Raw genomic sequence first — 20,011 nt, forward strand, 5'->3', positions numbered from 1 at the left:
AAATAAAAAGAACATACTCTACCCGGACACGCAGGAAAGCAAGCACCATCTCCAGGTATGCAAATTGATGGTAGGAGGTGAGCTCCCTGGCAGCCGAGTGGACACCCGAAGGGTGCCAGGGCAGACAAACTGGTGGGATAAGCAAGGGAATCTGTCTGCATGAGCCCTGCTTGATACTGTGTAGTTATCACAAAGCGATTAGTGTGACAATCACTGGCTAATGAACACACTGGTCTCCAGATAAACATGGTATCCACCACGGGCTGGCATGGCCAAGGGAAGAGCTTGGCAGGCAAAGGAGGGTGGTGGCTCGTAGGAAGATCACAGCCATGGATTTAGGGTGAGACCCTTTGGTGGTATCACCTGGAAGCACCAGGAGGTTTCCAAGATGCAGAGACCAGCAGCAGAAAAAACATGCAGCAATGCTGTGTCACACACTAGACTGGAGCAAAAAAAACCCAAACACACACCCACACACACAGACAGAAAACAGAATACACCAAAAAAACTACAGGCAGTAGAAAGGAAGAGGTTTCCCAGGACGTGCTGCAGGTGCAGCTGGGATCCAGACAACCCCAAGCCCAACTCAGGAGATGCTCACGGTGGCAGAGCAAGATGAGAAACGCAGGGCCTGTTGCTATCTGGGTTATGATACTTCTAATTTTTCCTCTGTTAAAGAAGTACTGCTGTGGGGTGGTCTCAGGCTCTGGTTACCTCTGAAGGAAAAAAACCAAACATGTAAATCAGAAGACTCGCAGCTCCAGGGTTACTCCAAGGAGACTGTGCTTGAACTCCAGAGAGCAGCAGGCAAGGAAGGGCTGCCAGGAGCAGAGGAGCAGCAAGATGGGATCCATCAGGACCCCGGGGCACCACATGCTGTACATCGCCTCTGCTTTGGGTCACACCACAGGGACTAGGGCCTCGGTCCCCTCCCCTGCCCTGGGAGCTGCAGCTAGGAAAGCAAGCCAAGGAAAACACAAGAGAAACCACCATCTCCCACATTTTCCTCCTTTTCAAGAGCCTATGACACTCCAGCTCAGGGATTTTCACAGTCCACAAGGATACCTGGGCACTCCAGCTTAATCCCAAAAGTCAAAAAGAAACTTAAACATTGGAATAAATAAATAGCAGTGCTACCCTGCAGAGGTTATTAAAGCATTAATTTCAACAGACAGATGGTGTGGAGAGAGAAGGGCTATGTACAGAAGAGTGGAGCCAGGAGCTAGACGTGAATTTTTACCCCTGACATTTCCACCCGTTGAAATACCTCCTCCCCTCATGGAGGAGAAATTAAAAAAAAATTAAAAAAAAACCAAACACACACATAAAAGCCCCAAAACAAAAACCACAGCTTGCACCTTCCATTTGCAGCAGTAATGTGGGGCTAGAAAAGTGCTGCCATTGAAGAGCGTGAGCCTGAGGTTTGCCACGGGCCGATAAATAACGTCTTTCAGAGGAGGTGTTGTAGCAATAGCTTGCTCCCCACTATCCAAACCCACACAAAAGCCCCCGTTGTGTGTCGGCACTCCCGCAGCCCCTCGTAGTGCCACGCTCGAGGGCAGAGTGCCAGGGCCCAAGGCACTGAGCAGGAGGGCGCAGCGAACGCGATATCATCTCTTTCTTCTACGGCTCGGTTTAGTTTATATGCCACCTGACTGGGACAATACACAGAAGTGAGGACAAGTTATGGGCACATGCCTAGAACTCTGACTGCCATAAATTTATAATTTCATTGCAGTAATATATCTGTCATAACAGTGATTCGCCTGCAGCTAGCCCACCTTGTGCCATGATCCCATCAGATCTCAAAACGCAAAGGGGGAGGCGGAGGGCGAAAGCAGGAGGTGTCCAGGCGCGCATCCTGCCACCAGCGCTCGCTGCCCCCAGCCATCGGCCCCGACCCTGCACCCCAAAACCGGGTCGGGAGGGCAGCGTGCATGAGGATGCACTGCCCTTCACCTGAGCCTGCTGCTTTATGCACCACCTTGCCTGCCCCACACCCCGGCTGCTGTCACCAGAGGTCCTGGTACTCCCACGGCGGTGCTTTTCCTGGCTCTCCCCTTACCCTGCAGCCCCCCAGCCCTGAGAAGACAGGGCCGGCGCTCATGCCAGCCCGGGAGCGGCAGGGAGTCGAAATCAAGTTTTGCCAACGCTGCTGAAATAACCGGATTCATCTCTGGGCATATGGCAGTATCTTCAGGGAGAGAGGAAGCCGCTGCTGCCTCCTTGCCAAATTCCTAGTATTTATGGAGTATTTACATGTTGTGTATCTCGGGTTTCTCTCCTCACTCCGGCTGCTCGCTGTGGCAGGATGACGCAGCCCGGCCAGCGGGGGCCGAGGATATCCTGCCCACAGCCCCCACCACGCTAACTACAGACAGGCAATTTTAGCTACTTCAATCTACTACGGTTTTCTCCCAGATTTAAGCAGAATAGCCTACAAAAAAAAAGGTGTTTTTAAATGCATCCGTAAAACATCAGGCCTCCCCCTTGAGACCACAACACAGCCCAAGGAGAGCTCAGGAGGGGAAGGGACCCACCTGAGCCCACCACAGAGGTGGTTTCCTCGTCCCTGTTCAGAGCTTGCTCTGAATGACTATGAAGGGAACAAGCATGAAAGCACAGCTATGTCTTTTTAACATGGAAAAGGTATTTTCCAAGAGGGGCCAGCTTCAGCTTCACTTTGCAAGTGAGCAGGGAAAACCAGAAAAAGGGGAAAAGCTACCAGCCAAACAACCTCTGGTGCTGGAGAGGCCCCAGCCCTGGAGGACTTCTGCAGGAAGGACGATACAGAGGAGAATCTCAGCTTCCACAAACAAATGCATCGCCCTTGCTCTCAGACATGAACCAGAAAAACTAAAAAACAAAACTGGGTGGACAAAGTGGCTGACTGCTTGTTGTGGTTTAAGCCCAGTCTCCAACTGAGCACCACACAGCTGCTCCCTCACCCTGCCTCCCGCCCCGGGGGAATGGGGGAGAGAATTGGGAGGGGGGAAGTAAAACCTGCGGGTTGAGATAAGGACAGTTTAACAGGACAGCAGAGGAAGAGAAAATAATCATAATGATAATGATAAAAGAATATACAAAACAAGTGATGCACAAGGCAATTGCTCACCATTCGCTGACTGATGCCCAGCCCATCCCCGAGCAGTGATTGCTGCCCCCCAGCCAACTCCCACCAGTTTATATACTGGGCATGATGTCATACGGTATGGCATAGCCCCTTGGCCAGTCTGGGTCAGCTGTCCTGGCTGTGCTCCCTCCCAGCTTCTTGTGCACCTGGCAGAGCATGGGAAGCTGGAAAGTCCTTGACTGGTATAAACACTACTTAGCAACAACTAAAACATCAGTGTGTTATCAACATTGTTCTCATACTAAATCCAAAACACAGCACTATACCAGCTACTAGGAGGAAAATTAACTCTAACCCAGCTGAAACCAGGACACTGCCCAAGCCCAGAGGCTGGGGAACCAGTGGAGATTTCTTACAGACCCTCACTTTGATTTGGGCTTGAGTAGAGGAAGGTCTCGCCCAGCCACCCCCTGTGGTGGCCCATGCCCCAGCAGGAAGGGGCTGGGCAGGCAGGGGGGCAGACCGCAGGAGCTGAGGCTGCTGCTGACTGGGAGAGGGGTTCAGCTTTACCAATGCAACCCTTTACTTCCTTCGAAATGATGTTCACATACAGAAGTTATATCGTAGAATCACACGTCCCTCCTGACTTGCAGCCCTGTGTTTAAACATGAACATGGAAAATGACACGTGTCCTGAAATGTTCAAAACCTCAAGCGAGGCGCAAGCAGCTTGCAGCATTGTCAGATGAAGAACCACAACCGCAGGTCACTCCGTGGGAAGACAAAGAGAAGCCAGCAAGCACACGGTGCTTGGAGGCACCTCTTCGACCCGATGCTCGCTGTGAGCCGCCGTCAGCCACGGACTCCACCTGCCCAGCAGTCCATCCCCAGGACCCAAACCCCCTCCAGAGCCACAGTTTCAGACATGAAGACATTACAGCTTACATACCTTCTAGACAAAATGAACACTGCCGTGTTGATGTAACCATTGGCAAGTATGACTATGTTACTTTGAATTGGGAGGAAAAAAAAAAAAATCACTTGCATGCCCAAACTGAAGCCAAGAATAATTTTGCCAATATATCCAGAAGAAGCATAGTCTTATGTTTCTCAAATATTTCCAGAAGACAGTATGGCAGGGTCGGATCTCCATTAAAGTGTGACAAAAGCATAAAAATATATCACAATAATAAAAAATATATATATCCTCTCAATAGTACAGTTTTGAAAGGAAGCCAGCTGGCATACAAACAGGTGATGTATTGAACAGGTTACAAACAAATACACGTTCTAACGAAAATGTTCGCAACTTTTTCCACTAAGCATTTAAAAGATATTCACAGCAATAATTACAATGTTCTTTGAATACTTAACAAAGAGACGGCTGCGTTTCAAAAAATCCACTTTCCAAAGACTGCATATAATTCTGTGTGCCAGTAAGCTATGTCAGAGCAACAACTACATACTTTTTCCACATATATATTCATAATACATATATATTCATTTATATTCATAAATACATATACTTTATACATATATATTGTATATATACATAAAATATATATAAACAAGTCTTGTTTAAAGTTAAGAAGTAGAATTTTATCACATCGGAAATAAAACAAATTGCAGATTAAATTCAGGAGTGATGAATCTGCCTGACATAAGGATGGGAAAATCATTTCTGCTCCAGGTTCTTCTTTCACATTAATATCTGCACATGGTCTGTGGTACCAGTTTGGTTTAAATTTTTACTAATCGTTTTCAGAATTAGCATTCAACTCTTTCTATCACGATCTGAAAAATCAAGGTTTAGGACTGGCTGACAAAGGCAATGAGAAGTTAGTGAAGAACAAACTCTCCCAAGCTCCCTTCAGCAGGGCAGCAGCTGGGACTTACAAGCCCTCATGCCCCATCAGGTAAAGACAGACCATGAAGCCTCCACATTCACAGGGCAGCTGGTAAAGTTCAGTAAATAGATTAACCTGCTTTATGTATTTCCTTTAGTTTCAGTCACAGTCCAGAGGAAAGTGCCTTTTCCAAAACAAAGTATTCTAAACCATCATAGGGAATTCTAGCAAAACTACTTTAATTTTATTTTTCCAGACATGTTCTTCCTCATCTACACTTCACGGTAATCCCCAGTTTCCCAAAGGGAATCAAACATTATTCCTTCATGAACTACTCTTCTTCACTATGAGGGTGGTGAGGCACTGGCAAAGGTTGCCCAGAGAAGTTGTGGATGTCCCATCCCTGGAAGTGTTCAAGGCCAGGTTGGATGGGGCTTTGAGCAACCTGGTCTAGTGGAAGGTTGGGGGCAGAGGGGGTGGAACTAGATGATCTTTAAGGTTCCTTCCAACCCAAACCATTCTATGATTCTACTCCTAGATGTCTTCATGAACTGACCATCCTTTCCAAGCCATTACAGACCCACGCTTGCCGAGGTCTCTCCTGCCCCCTCAGTTCTCTGCAGGCTCACTCAAGAAAGAGAGGGAGATACAGCAGCTCTAGCCTCCAGCTGGCCTTGGCATCAAGTAGCCATCATCCATGCAGATATAATCTGCTCCCACTTAGATCATGGCACAGCTATCATGCTCCCCTCCCTGTTAACTTTCTCTATCCCATCAGGACGGTGGAGATTTCAGACTTGCACTGACTAGCAAAGATGAATGGCTACCATGGGAGACTTGGGTGAAATGCAAAACTTTCCCCCCACCTGGGTTTCATTCCAATCTCTGCAACATCCTTTAGTCAACAGAAATAGCCTAGAAACTGCTACATGATAACGCAGGTACTACAGACTTCTCTGGAGCAGGGAAAATGAATTAAGGAGTCCCTCCTTCTCTTCCTTGCAGCAGCTCTCTGTGGATGTTCATGAGAATTTGCAAATGATTCAGACAGCAGCATTCACCAGCAAGATCAGCTCTGCCAATTATTCCTACACCTATCTATTAAATTTAAGAAACCCCTGAGAGGCTGAGCCTGTCACAGACTGGGAGCTGAAATTAATTCACCAAGCAAGAAAAGTTTTTAGGAAACTCTTGCCACAGAGTGCTCGCTTAGACCCTCACTGGAGAGGGCCTGTGGACTCCACCAGAAAGAGCAAAATACTAGCAGACCTGTGTATTTTCCTCAGTGGAGCATGGCACAATTAGCAGCATTAATGGATAGACTATTCATTTAATTCAGTTTTTTGTTCCACAAATAAAGTCTTCTGTCTGTTTTTTATTTGGTTTTATAAATTAACCTCGTTCTTTTCTCATTAAGTAAACAATGAATGAAGGATTACTCTGTGGGAAAGATGCAAGTGCAAAGGGCAGTGGTTTTATACTGCTGCAGCAATTTTCTTTCATGCTTCCAAATAATTCTATTCTAGAAGGCAGAAAATCATTGAAGTCTAATCATTTATTTAGTAAGATACACTGTTTTCTTTTAGCTTAGGGAAACTTGTGGCTGGAAAGCTACACTAAAAGTTGGTCTGTTTATGAATGGCCCCCGGTCCTTCAAAGGGTGATGGAGAAACTGTTTGCATGCATCAGACATTAGGCAGCGGTGCAGGACAGGGAAGGAAGGACCATGGCCTGATGCACTTTGTTATTTGGACCTGAAGTTCCCATCGGTCTCATCACGGGCATTTCTATCTTCACTGTACCTCTGGTGCAAGGTAGTTATGCAGCTGAGGATCCCAGAGGCCTGGCTAAGCCATAGGTGGCTCTGAGGTGGACCTCTCCAGGGCCACTTCACTGCTGGTTTGTTTGCCCCAAGGTTCACCTTGTTCTGATCTGACTGAACCTCACTTTCTCTCTATGGGTTTTAAAACAGCCACGTGCTGGAATCCTGCTGAGAAAAGCTAAGCTTTACACCAATAAAGACAATTTTTTTCTTTTGTTTCTCCCCTCTAAAGCATAACAGCAGGTTGACAGAAATGAACATTCGCCTCTGCTCAGCACCTGTGAGACAACCTTAGACACTGGGTGCAGAGACATTGGCATACTGGAGCAAGTCCTGTAGCGGGCCACTAAGAAGGTCAGGGGGCTGGAGGACAGGACATACATAGAGAGCCTGAGGGAGCGGGGCTTCTTCAGCCTACATAAGACAAGGCTCTGGGGAGAGCTTATCACTGTCTACAGCTACCCAATGGGAGGGTGTAAGAGGCTGAGCTGGATTTCCCTTAGAGGTCTACAGGAACAGGGCAAGAGACAACAGACACAAGCTGAACATAGAAAGTTCCAGTTGGGTCATGAACAAAAAAACTACCATGAGGGTAGTCAAGTGTTTGAGCAGACCGCTCAGAGAAGCTGGGAAATCTCCATCTGGGAGCAACTGGCTCTTGTTGGCCCTGAGCAGGCTGTTGGCCCAGATGACTGCCAGAAGTCCCTTCCAGTCTGAATTATGACTCTGTAATTCTGTGATGCTATGTTCAGGTTTTGAAAGTAAGGAAGGTCCCAGCACTACATGCACTAGCAGATCTGTCTCAGTCAAAGCCAAAAGCAGTAGCAGAGGAGCTGTTACTTCCTCTGTCTTTTCAAATCTCTAACGTAACAAACCTGACGATGCTTCCAGAATCATATTCCTGTGCATTTATCCTTGGCCACCACTGAAGACCCTTGTCACTGGTATGGCCCTCTTCATGATGCAGTGCCTTACACCCCTATTGCCAACGGGGTGCACTACATGGCACCTGGGTACACAGCTGCTCTCTTGGTCTCACCAGGAGGAAAAGCCTTGGCATGCCATACAGTGCACCTGTGGTGTGCAAGTAACCGTGGATGCAAGGAGCTTTTGCACTTAAGAAGAGCCTCTGTTACATGCTAAGCCACTGACGTAATATAGCCATGATAGGGGTATGCGATACCTGTGTTTTCATCTCACTGCTGTATGCCTTTTGCAGCTGTAGCCTAGGTTAAGTCTGAAGGTGCTAACAGAGAATTACAAGCCAGTCACACCAGGAACGACCCTGCCCCATATTCAGGCTAAACTCTACTGCTAAGTCTGGGTCCTGTGTTTCTGTGATACAGGTGTAAGGGCATCTTCAAATACCTCCAACGGACAAAGGTTAATGAGAAAACATACTCAAGATCCCACAGATATACAACTGAACACAGAAATTTAACCAGTCCCAAATCCACATTTTTCTTAGGCCTTCCACAGCACTGCGGATGAAGAGTTTTTTCATATCAGCAGCCTCTGCAGGGAGGCTCCTCAAACAGCAGCGCTGAGGAGCCATGGACCATCGCTGCTGTCCCATGGAGGCCGAGGGATCCTGCAGGCAAACAGCCTCTTCCCTACAGAAGCCCTGTTTCTCCAGAGAGGCCAGCAGACTGAAAGGGTTCTCTTAAACCTTCTGCTTTCCAGGCTGGGCAACAGCTCTGTGCTACACTCCTCTCCAGATGCATGAAAACTTTCTTATTTAATTAGATTTAAAGGAATTTTGTTTCAATATGGACAATTAACCAAGTGACTGAGAGCACTGTATCCTACTGCCCTCCTTATCACTTCATCAATCTTGTGCCACCCACAAATTTTATCAGAAATAATTTTATATTTACTTCCAGATCACTGCCAAAAATGATGAATAGCATGGGGGCTCTGACTGATCCCTGCAGAGTTACATTAAAAATGTTCCCATTCAGTGATGATTCCCTATTGACAACTACTTTTTGAGCTCTGTCAGTTACCCGGTTCTTAATACGTTTAATGTGTGCTTCAGCAAAAGTGTATAGTACTAATATTTTAATCATAATGTCATGCGGAATAAAATCAAACGCCTTACAGAAGTTTAAGTATATTATATCTACACAGTTATCTTATCCCCCAAACTTGCAATCTCATCAGATAAATCAGGTTTGTTTGACAAGACATATTCTCCAAAAAAGAATGTTGAATGGCATTAATTATATTCCCTACCTTTAATTCTCTAAATCCTCTATCAGTTCCTCTATTCTTTTGCCCAGGATTGATGTCAGGCTAAGCTGCCTGCAGTTACCCAGGATCTTCCTCTTGCGTACGTTCACTCATTGTGAATTTCCAAGAGGTGTAAGAAGTGAACAGAAGCAGACCAAAGATCTTGTGCATCAACTTCTTTTAGGATTTCTGACTACAAGTCATCTGGCCCCAGTCATCAGAAAATATTTAAATGCTACCTCACTTCACCGTATTGTACAGACTGAACTGCTGATGCCGTGAATACGACCCATAGCTCTACTTAGCCTTCACCACATGCAGCGGGATCAGTCCACTGACAAAGACCAACCGGCCAAAGATCTGAAAAGGCAAAGATGAGTTTGGAGGGAAAAGGACAGCACTGAGGAGTCCACGCACAATGAGCAGGTCCCTTCATTTTAAGGTATGCCCGCCCTTGCTCGCTACCTCGTCTCCATCAGTCAACCCAACCTGTAGTCAGGCTTACATTTCACACCAAGACTAAACCACTCCACAGCAAAGTTTATGGATGGCAAAATACTATCAACTTTGGGTAGGAATCTCCACCTCATTCTAGTAGATGACGACCTTGCTGCAGCTATTCGTGCTTTACCGCCTCTCCATTAGCAATAGCCACGCAATCTACCCAGGCATGAAGCCTTCAGTCCTATGGAAACTGCTGCTACTTCTACAAAATGCCTCGGCACACCTCCTCAGCAATATAAGACATGGCTGCCCTATAAGCTTTGTAGCACCCAACTACATCAAATCCAGACCAGTGTCTCTTTCTGTTCACCAAGTCCCCCACAGCACAGGTCCAAGCTGTCCACAACATCTCCAGCAGTGCCCAACTGAGCGCTGCAGTCAGCAGTTTGGGTCTTCAAGCACAGTAGAACTTTCTACTGCATGGGGAAAGCAGTGCAGGAAACAGCACTTTCCTGGGAGCTGGGCTGAGTCTGGGGCCAACCTCCCAGGAATTAAGGAAATCTTATCTAATAATATATAAAATAATACACAAAATTCACCTACCACAAAAGACCTAGTACTGCATCCCAAAATGGGACCAGACAGATCAGTGCATTTCACTGAAACGCCCTCTGCTGCCTAGGGATAATTGGCCTGATGGTAGGAGGTGGTGCTCCAGACAGCTAGGGCACATACCAAACAGGGAGCTTTATAAATACCCTCAGCCTGATGTGCATCCAGAAGGGAATACAGAGCCAGTGTGTTTGCTCCAGTCAATGTTGTTAAAATGGGAGAAAATTATGCATTTAAATAAAATTTTTCTAGCAGGAGGTACAGCAGCAGTTCAGTGAGAAGCATTAAACACGCTTATTTCACTTCACCCATTAACTATTTTTAATTTTTAAGCAAGTTATTACAGCTACTATAATATTATAAATATTATATTACTCATTCAAAAAGATTAAATGGTCTCAAATAAGAAAAGATATCCTTGTTGCTGCTTTAGTAGCTCTTTGTGATCGGCTACCTGGCTTCTCTACCCTTCCTCCATGCTTCTCTAGGACACCATCCTGGATGGCACTGGGTGACCTCAATTCCTCCTCATCCTAAGGGAAAGCAGGAGCATCCAGCATCAAGCAGAATCAAGCTCTAGACCCATCCCAGTCAAGTGAAACCACGCTGTGGGCCTGTTTTGGCATCTGTGACCTGTATCACATAATCTGGGATGCTGCAAAATGCTGACCTCTGCCTACAGCTGCGCTGGTCATCTGGGCTCCAGAAGAGTGACCAAGTGGCATTCATGGAGGCTATCACGCAGCCTAGGTCAGAAGCACTGCTTGGGCTGAGCTGATTTGCACCCGAGCACCCGTTTCTCTCTACTGGCTATGGAGGGCTGCCATCTGCCTGCGGCACGTAGGGCACCCACACCACACCAGCCAGCTGAGTCCCACCGCACAGCACGAACCACAGGGCTGAAACATTGCCTCCATCTGTAATACAGGCTCTACTCTAACAGTTAACCTGTGCATACTATAGGGTAGTTTCTTATAATGTAAATCCTTTAAGGCGGGAAATGGTCCTTTTTGGTTTGTGTTTATATAGCACTGAGTAACGGCAGGATCATAGGTCAGAACCAGGCTCACCAGGAGCCCTTACAATGCAAATTAATGACGTACTCATTAGGACCAGCACTGGTAAGGGTGAGCAGGCCCCCTGTGCAGACCCCGACTGACGCTCTTGTCTGGATGCGGCTTACGGCACATTCCCATCTGACTCCTCGGGGAGGGGGGGGAAGGTGATCTAACCATGGGAAGGAAAGTCTTTCTTCGACCTTTCCCTGAAATGGGACCCCATGAGCAGCAAACCACTATCTCTGTCAAAAGGAGCAGGACCTATCCCCACTGGACTCAGCTAAAGGGAGGACCTGACACTAATCTCTCATAATTAAGAGTGAATACAGCAAGAGCTGTGCTCAGACTGGGACAGGAGCAAGACCACTTGTTCCCCGATCACGCTTTCTATTGTAAGAGATGTCTCTCACTAACAACCTGTGATTCATTCAATTAAAACCTTAATATGGAGCCTTTTGCTGGTATCCAGCCTCTCATCTGGTAAACGTGACATTAGTTTTTCATAGTCCTTATTCGTTTCCCAACAAATAAGCACACCAGCATTCTGAAAACATTCTTCCTTTTGAATTTCAGGCATCTGATGCTCTGCTTCCAGGTACTTCTCTCTGCCACCCTGTGTACAGCCATTTTAGAAACAGCACAGATGAAAACAACAGCATTGTCATTGAACAAAGCTCCACTATCCAGGTGATGGAAGTTATCAATCTAGAGTTGAAGGACTTGAACAAAACGAATCAGAAAGAATCCATGTAAGGCAGAAGAACAAGGAGACAGAACAGCAGCTTTTCAATCAGGAGCCACACACCACATGCTTTAGGAAATAACAAGTTCAATAGTCAGTTGATAAATAGCTGGCCACCAGAAAGCGCATTCGAAATGGCACGTAATTGCCACATATATAAGCACAGAGTACGCCAAGAGCCATGCTGAACTGTTCCACACGCAGCTCACTGCCGCTGCGTGTTTTCCCGCCTGCTAACACAAATATCATCTCTCAGAGGCAGTCCCTGCTCCCCTAACGTCACGGGCACAGGGACGGAGTCACCCCAGGACAGGGGTGCGAGGAGGAGCCTTGGAGCAGCTGCGTGCCCACAAACAGCTGCTCCTGGTGGGTCGATGGAGGGAGGAACACAGGTGACACTGGAGCAATGTTTCTTGGGTTGGGCAGATTTATCTCAGTTTAAGGGGCTGTATCATGTGGCTGCAATTTTTTCCCCTTAGGATAGCTGGTGCTTTCCCTGATACGCCTTTCATGTTTCTATACCCCCATTTGCAGCAGTCAAAGAACCTAATCCAACAGCACCCGAGCCAGCACAGCCCTTACTGTCTTCCCCAGGCTCCCACGTCCTCCCGGCTCAGTGGCACCGCTCACACAGGTTCAGATCCAGCAAAGCACACGTTCAAGTTTAAACCTGTCAAGAGGTTCATTAGCTTCAATGGGACTATTAAAAGATTTAAAGTCAAGTACATTCGTAACTGCTTTCCTGAATCAAACCCTAAGTAAAGAGCTTGTCAACATAAATAAAGGTGCCAGAGTCAGACCATGAAAGATATCTGCGATTACACAGGTAGGATTTTGTGTCAGCTTTTCAGCACGATTTAGATCCAACCTTTGTAAATGTGCAAGAATTTTAAATTCACCCTAGAGCGCAAGATTGGCACGCCTTCTAAAGAAAACCAAATAGTGAATAAATGCATCCTATAATAATTAAATATTCCATACAATTAGAGAGACACTGTCAGGTCCTATTTGGTTTCAAAACGCTGGCATTACACAACACTCTCCAACAGAAACAGCCCTTTAATTTCTCCAGGGGCTTCTCAGGCTGCATCCCGACAGTGCCTGTCCCACTACGTGCATGGCCGGGAGTCCTAATGCCGGACAACCGCAGAACGGGGACGCACAGCCAAAGTGGAGGTCAGACCTGGCCCTGCCCCAGCTGAGCCCAATGCACGAACCAAAGAAACCACCAGAGAGCGAGAGGTCAGTGACACGCAGGGCATTCGCTGAGCTCCCACAGCCCACTGTTTTCTCTGTTATTTCAGATAAGGGCCTTTCTAAAAAGGAGGGAGAAATGATGCTGGCAATGTGGCTTTAAGAGCCCGAGGGAGGGGAAGAGCAACGCCAGCGATGTGAATGAGCTCGCAGCGCCTGCTCCCAAACCGAGGTGATGTAGTCAACTGAATTAACAGTTTTAACAAGGATGGCGTGAAATGCATTTTATCCGGCCCTGGCACAAGAACCAACTATTGAGAGACTCGACATCCCCCGCCGGCTGAGCCCGCGCGCCCATCCCCTGCGTGCGCAGAGGATGCGGTACTGGGAATATATTATGGCTCAGCTAAAAGCGGAGCGGGTGGCAGGACATCCATCTTCCTCTGGGAAGGTTGCTGGGCAACTGGCAAGCTTTCGGCTGGGCACTGACGTCTGTGCGCACACGCGCACCTCCTCCATCACTCGCAACTAACTTGATTTTGATGGATTAACATAAGATGAAAATCTACTGTGCTTCTCTCTCTCTCTCCCCGCCAACACACGGGGATCATTAAGATACAAAGGAAAATACGATAAAGCATCAACTTATAATGTGTGCAGAAGACTGTGCAAAGGAAAACGCAGGCACTAATGAGATTAATGCTCTGAAGTGATCCCTTATTCGATGGTAGAGAAAAATATTTAGTCAGTAAAATATCATCATCATCATCATCATCATCATAAAGCAAAACACAGATACATGCCCAAATTGTGATTCTCTTGCATCCTTGACTATTTCGCATCCTTCAGAAATGCCATCTATTTTTTCACTGCTCCTTGTCAGATGATGTTTTAAGACTATTTCCCTTCACCTGCTGGAGACACACCACTGGGACACAGAATTTCCCTCTAATCCCATCCAGCCAGGCATTTATACCACTCTTATTAGCTTGGTATCCGAGTACCCTACTGAGCTGCATTATCATTAATTGTTTCTCAAGTGTCAGCTACAGGCTTAGCTTTACACAGTACAAAGCAAAGATACGATCCCTGCCCCGAGGAGTTTTACATGCTAAACAGATGGTTAATGACAGCAGCATAATGACAGCGTTTGGACCAGTAGGGGATAACATTTATGGAATGGGGAATAAATTAACAGGGATTCATGACAAACTGCACTTGTTTTTCCTGAGGAACTCTGAAAATCTGGTGGTGACTGTTTTTCATGACACCCTGGAAATGTGTACCGGGCTTACAACCCAAAAAACAGAACCTCCGTTTTTCTGCAAACTAAAAGCTTTATTCTAACTGAAATTTTTTACTGAAAAACTGATCAACCTTCTTCCACCAAACACACACAGGGTGTTTTGTCAGAAAGGAGGAGAATTTTAACTAAACCAAAAATATTTAATGTAAAAAAAATAAAACATAAAATGGTTTAGTTACCTCTGAGTTTAAAAAAGTTCTTTAAAAAAAGATGAAAAGGCAAAATGGAAAACAACCTAAGAGCTGAATGGGTATCAGAGATTAAGGCGGCAGACCGTGCCAGCGGGGCGAGCGCCGTGCCAAGGATACAGTAACGCACGAGGCTTTGGTCAGGCACAAATAAGGAGCTGGGCAGAACCTGATAACTTCAAGGACAAGAAACTCAGACCTGCAAGGCAGGCGAAGGAAGCTGATGAGAATAACTACACTGCATGTGCATTATTTATTCCTCCAAGACCGGCATCAGGTGCAGAGCAAGCGGCCCCAGGCAGCAGCAGGGACATTACTGCTGGGGCTGAGCTGGGGAACCATGAGCGCCCACCACCAGGGCTGGGGCCACCAGCGGGGACAGGGCTGCAGGATGCTGGGCGCCACCTCCCACTGCCCGGCTGACAGCAGTGCACTGGGCTCAACAAACTAATTCTAATTAACTGGAGCGTTTCCCCTGCTCTTAACATCTGGTTGTGGCAGGGCTCAAAACAGTGTTTCTGTACTCCTCGCCAGCACATACTAGTCATTTCAATATAAGAGGACTATTGACTCTCGTTAGCTAAGAGACCACAAATGAGCGGAGCCCGACTTCTGGAGTACCCTGTGCGCAGCTGATGCACGTGGGTGGGAAAAGCAAGGTCAGAGATGATCTGGATTCTTCTAATGCGATAGATTTTAGCCCGTTGTGTTTTACTGCTATTGATACTGGCGTTGGTATCTTCAGTGCCAGAAAGCTGTTCATAATTTGGGTAACAGATATCATTAAGTACAGGGTATTTCTGTATGATCTCTAGAAGTCAATTCTTGATTCTACAATACAACCATTTAAAAATATATTTTCTACTCTGTTTTGCAGTGTAATGCACAAAATAGATTTTTTTTTTTTTCCTCTCAGTCTTATTCTGACCTTCTGGTATTGTCCAGGCTGCATGGGAGAGCTCTTCCTCACACACCAGCCCTTTGCTGCATTCTAGAAACACATTTCCAGTTTCTTACCCGACAATGACTCACTCTGAATTCCCTTGTGAGCTTCACAGATCTTTAGATAAGACGCTGAAGTGGAAACTACGACTGCAGAAAGGCTTCTCTCGGGCGGCAGAAGATGCAGGTCCGGCCAGCTTTCAGTTATCTTGCCCCAGTTCTAGCCCTCCGAGTAATATTTTCAAAAGCTGTTAAAAGGCAAGGTCCTTTTTCCATTCCAACTCAAGTATTTAAGATCTTACAGCTCACTGAAAGCCACAGACACTCCGTCATTCATGCTGTTTCTAAACAGACCTGTATTATTATTTCTATGTGGGCAGCTAGAAGTTTGCACATGCAAGACAAGTAAGATACCTGCAAAAACCAATGTCACAGAAAACAAACCAAATCCTCAGCAATTACATCAAGACCAGAAAAGGTATAACCACTGAGCATTTAAATAAGGAGACAACAGAACCTTCTCCCCATTTAGATGAAAACCTTTACACCTCCCAGTAACTTCAATGTAAATTCAACTTAGAACAGCTCTGAGATGATCTAAGAATGAATTTGTGAACAGAATAATTGATAAGACTCTTGGGTCCTTATTTCTGTGTGCTCACATAACAGCAATTAAAGCTAAGCACCTTTGAACAGCCTCTAAACAAGCACATGGATATCTAGGAGAACCTCTGAGTGGGGATTACGCATTAACCTAATGTTCATAACCATGCTCAGAAAGTTTGCTCTTTCAAAGCTTGAAACAGAAATGTTAATATTCACAGGCAAATAAAAAACCTTAAGCTATTGCAAAAGGCAACTTTTGAATCAGGTATATAATAGGTAATAAAACTTCAAAGGATTCATCGCACACTGCAATTAAAATGGCCAACACAGATTTTTGAATAGCCTTCTCATTTCTAAGGGAACTTTTTTCCTCCAAGTGAACAGATAAACTCAGGTGAGCATCAGATTATTATTTATTTTAGGAATAAACACACTCTTTCATCTGTGCTGCAGTGAAAAGAGCACAGCGTGATAGACCAAAGTGGCAATCAAAGCCAGTTCCACTTCGTCTAATCTTGTTCTTTAAAGGTTCACAGTATCAATCCCCTTCTTAGAAATCTTCAAGTATGAACAGTTAATGCAAAAGGATGAGTGGCTGTACACGAGAGAGTAACAAGACCACCATAGGAAAAAATCCCGCTCTCTCCCCAATTTCCAGACAATTAACTGGAAATTTTCCCTATTTTGGAAGAGAAGAGGATGTCTGTCTACAGCGTGATGATAGATATGAGCCACAGACAGAAGCAGGCTCCAACAATTTCTGCTTTGCCTGCCTAGGAGAGACAAAAAAAAAAAAAAAAAAACAGCAGCTCTGTGGAGAGTGAAACTTGCAGCTATGGCTTAACAACGAATCACCAAACAAAAAGCGAGCAGCAGGCAACTCACTGCCGGATTTGACAGAACACCTAGAACTCTTATTCTCATCACCAAAACGGCTGATTACACAGTCCCTGGCACTGTAACCTAAGTCAACGCATGCCCACGGACCCAGCCAGGTGAAATCACCGTTTGACTGCAGTCCCCAAGTTGCAGGAGCAGAGGACGCATCCTTGGGATGGGAATCCTCCATGATTACCTTACCCTAATGTCCTGGTTTCGGCTGGGATAGAGTTAATTTTCCTCCTAGTAGCTGGTATAGTGCTGTGTTTTGGATTTAGGATGAGAACAAAGTTGATAACACACTGATGTTTTAGTTGTTGCTAAGTAGTGTTTATACCAGTCAAGGACTTTTCAGCTTCCCATGCTCTGCCAGGTGCACAAGGAGCTGGGAGTGGGTACAGCCAGGACAGCTGACCCAGACTGGCCAAAGGGCTATGCCATACCGTATGACGTCATGCTCAGTATATAAACTGGGGGCAGTTGGCTGGGGGGCAGCAATCACTGCTCGGGGATGGGCTGGGCATCAGTCAGCGAATGGTGAGCAATTGCCTTGTGCATCATTTGTTTTGTATATTCTTTTATCATTATCATTATGATTATTTTCTCTTCCTCTGCTGTCCTGTTAAACTGTCCTTATCTCAACCCGCAGGTTTTACTTCCCCCCTCCCAATTCTCTCCCCCATCCCACTGGGCGGGGAGGGTGAGGGAGCAGCTGTGTGGTGCTCAGTTGGAGACTGGGGTTAAACCACAACACCTAAGAGTGGGAACAACTGCAGCACGAGGGCAGGTCTTGAGCACCAAGTTGGTATTGTATCAGCCTGCAAAGCAACTGCGATGGATGTTCCTTTAAAAAATACACAAAGAAATCATAATAGGGCAGAGGAATGAGTGGAAATTTTGTAATGAAATCAAACCACATAAAATAGAAACTGCATGGTATTTATGGCAGGAAGTCACCCACATCAGCCTAAAGGACTTATTGAAGAGTGGTCCTAGTAACAGCTGAACTAGCTTGGAAGTCTTACACCCAAACTACACAATTTAGGCACTCCTTATTTCTATTCAACATACTTTCAAAAACTGGCTCTTCTGTAACACAGAACTGAAGAACTGAAAAAAAAAAAAAATCCCAAGCACTGCATCAAAAATCACTTCAGCTTATTTGGCGCCTTTAATTTTCATAGGGAAAAAACAAACGTATTTCCAAATCACTTTGCACTTAGTAAACTCTCAGTAAGATAGTATCCATTTATCCTCAGACATGTTCGACTTTATCCCTTGTAGGCTGTCCAAAAATATAAAAAAAATCAAGATGCTCTTGTTTTTTAAAGACTGAAATCTGAGCGTGACCATTTCCTTTCCTTCATTAGCAGAAGAAGGCATGCATGGGACATAGGATGAAAACATAATAATGCTTAGATTTGGGGGAAAACAAAAAACAAAACCAGGACAACAGGAGCAATCAAGAGAACAAAAGTTAGAGAACTACGTTGCTGTGGCCTGCCAGAGTCTCTTTCAGAATATCTAACAAAGGTGATGAGGTCAGCCTACCACAGATCATCTCACGATCCTCCAAAGTCATAGAGATCCTTCATTAGGACCAGGATTTTATCCCAGCCTCTGATAATTCACATCTTTTGTGCAGATGGCCTGAACAGAGGTTAAAGTTGCTGCTCTCTCTCCTCAAATGCTATTTCAGCTAGGACAAAATCACACAAATAAAATCTGAAAGCAAAGCCTCCTATGGCCAGGCACAGCAGCCCCAACAGCTCCCAAACATGCTCCTTTCCACTTCTGATGAGGAGAGTGATGGTTTGCAAGTGATCTCAGCCACTTACCTGGACACACACAGATTTTCAATGGATTTGTGCTCCAGCTTTACCTACGCACTTGTGGAAATCTCCACTTTGCCCTGGATCTGAAGTGGCACCAGCTGCAAAGCCAGAGCACACTGCGTGCCTCGCCAGCATGGACCTGCCTCCAGCTGCGGGCAGCTTCCCGAGGGAAGGGCGAGCCTTGCACTGACAACACTTCACAGCCACCCAGCACATCTGGATTTTGCTCCAGGTGTGCCACAGACTGCTAGGTGATATCCAGCCACCTGGAGCTTCATGGTCCCCATCTGCTAATAAGGGCAACTGCTTCAGGGGACATAAGAAATCCTATGGACGTCAGGATAAAAAGCAATTTCCTAATCTTTTTCTTTTCCTGTTGGTAATTATGTCAATGTTGTTCTCACAAAAACAAAAAAAACCCAAAGCCCCCCAATGTTACAGCTTTGTTAGAGGACCATGTTTAAAACCTGAGGAATCTGCTATGTTTAAAGACAGACAGCAAAAACATCAGGTGTAAACGTGGAAAGCACATTATGTCAGTAGATATAATATGTCAACAGATACACACCAGCTGAGGAACTGATATAAGCATATGTTTAAATCTCAGAAGAGAGAGACCTAGACCAAAACAGAACTGGAGGAGAAGCTGTTCCCTCTCTGAAATGGCACTGTGTAGGAAGAAAATGCTTTTTGCTGTGTTAAAACATCTCAACATTCTTCCTTCTTGTTTTTCTTATACTTTCAAAACAAGACTTCCGTACAGAATGGTGTGAGCAGAACTTAATGTATTAAAACATAAACAGTTTTCACCTCAGAAGTAGCCGCAGATCAGTATGTGTACGGTGGCACCGAGCTTGCGAAACTCGCTCAGACAAACTCCTGACTACGGCTACCAGCAGTTTGCCTCAGAAAGGCTATTCAAGCCTTTTATAGCAATTCAAGCTACAAAAGGATGTCCCCCTACACACAGTCATCACAGCCTGGCATATCAAAGCACTCCGTAAGTCTTGGTGCTCAGCACTGCTATTTTTTAGCAATTATTGTTCTGATGAGTAGCCCTTGGGCAGTGTCCAAGAATAAGGAGAATTTCTGCCACGGGATGCCTGGAGAGTTCCTCCTCTGCAAAATGAGGCAATAAAATCAGCATGCGAATGCGTACTGAAATAACGCAACCCAACTCCATCCCAGTTGTGCCCAAAGAGGTCACAGGCTGAAAAAACAGCCCAGCTAGT

At 45.8% G+C, this 20,011-nt stretch overlaps 2 protein-coding genes across 2 annotated transcripts in view; one reads left to right on the forward strand and one right to left on the reverse strand.

Moving 5' to 3' along the window:
- The window catches only part of FOXN3 (forkhead box N3), a 207,159-nt gene that overhangs the window by 170,436 nt on the left and 16,712 nt on the right, over window positions 1-20,011 (reverse strand). The gene's annotated exons all lie outside the window — the stretch shown is intronic.
- Window positions 12,947-20,011, forward strand: part of LOC148056826 (uncharacterized) — a 28,406-nt gene continuing 21,341 nt past the window's right edge. The window contains exon 1 of the mRNA XM_087747076.1: window positions 12,947-13,071. Coding sequence (XP_087603202.1) covers window positions 12,947-13,071 — 125 coding nt within the window. The remainder of the gene's footprint in view (window positions 13,072-20,011) is intronic.

Source organism: Nipponia nippon, unplaced genomic scaffold (assembly GCF_047370975.1).
Source record: "Nipponia nippon isolate SJK-2023a ecotype South Korea unplaced genomic scaffold, ASM4737097v1 scaffold_11, whole genome shotgun sequence".
NCBI lineage: Eukaryota > Metazoa > Chordata > Aves > Pelecaniformes > Threskiornithidae > Nipponia > Nipponia nippon.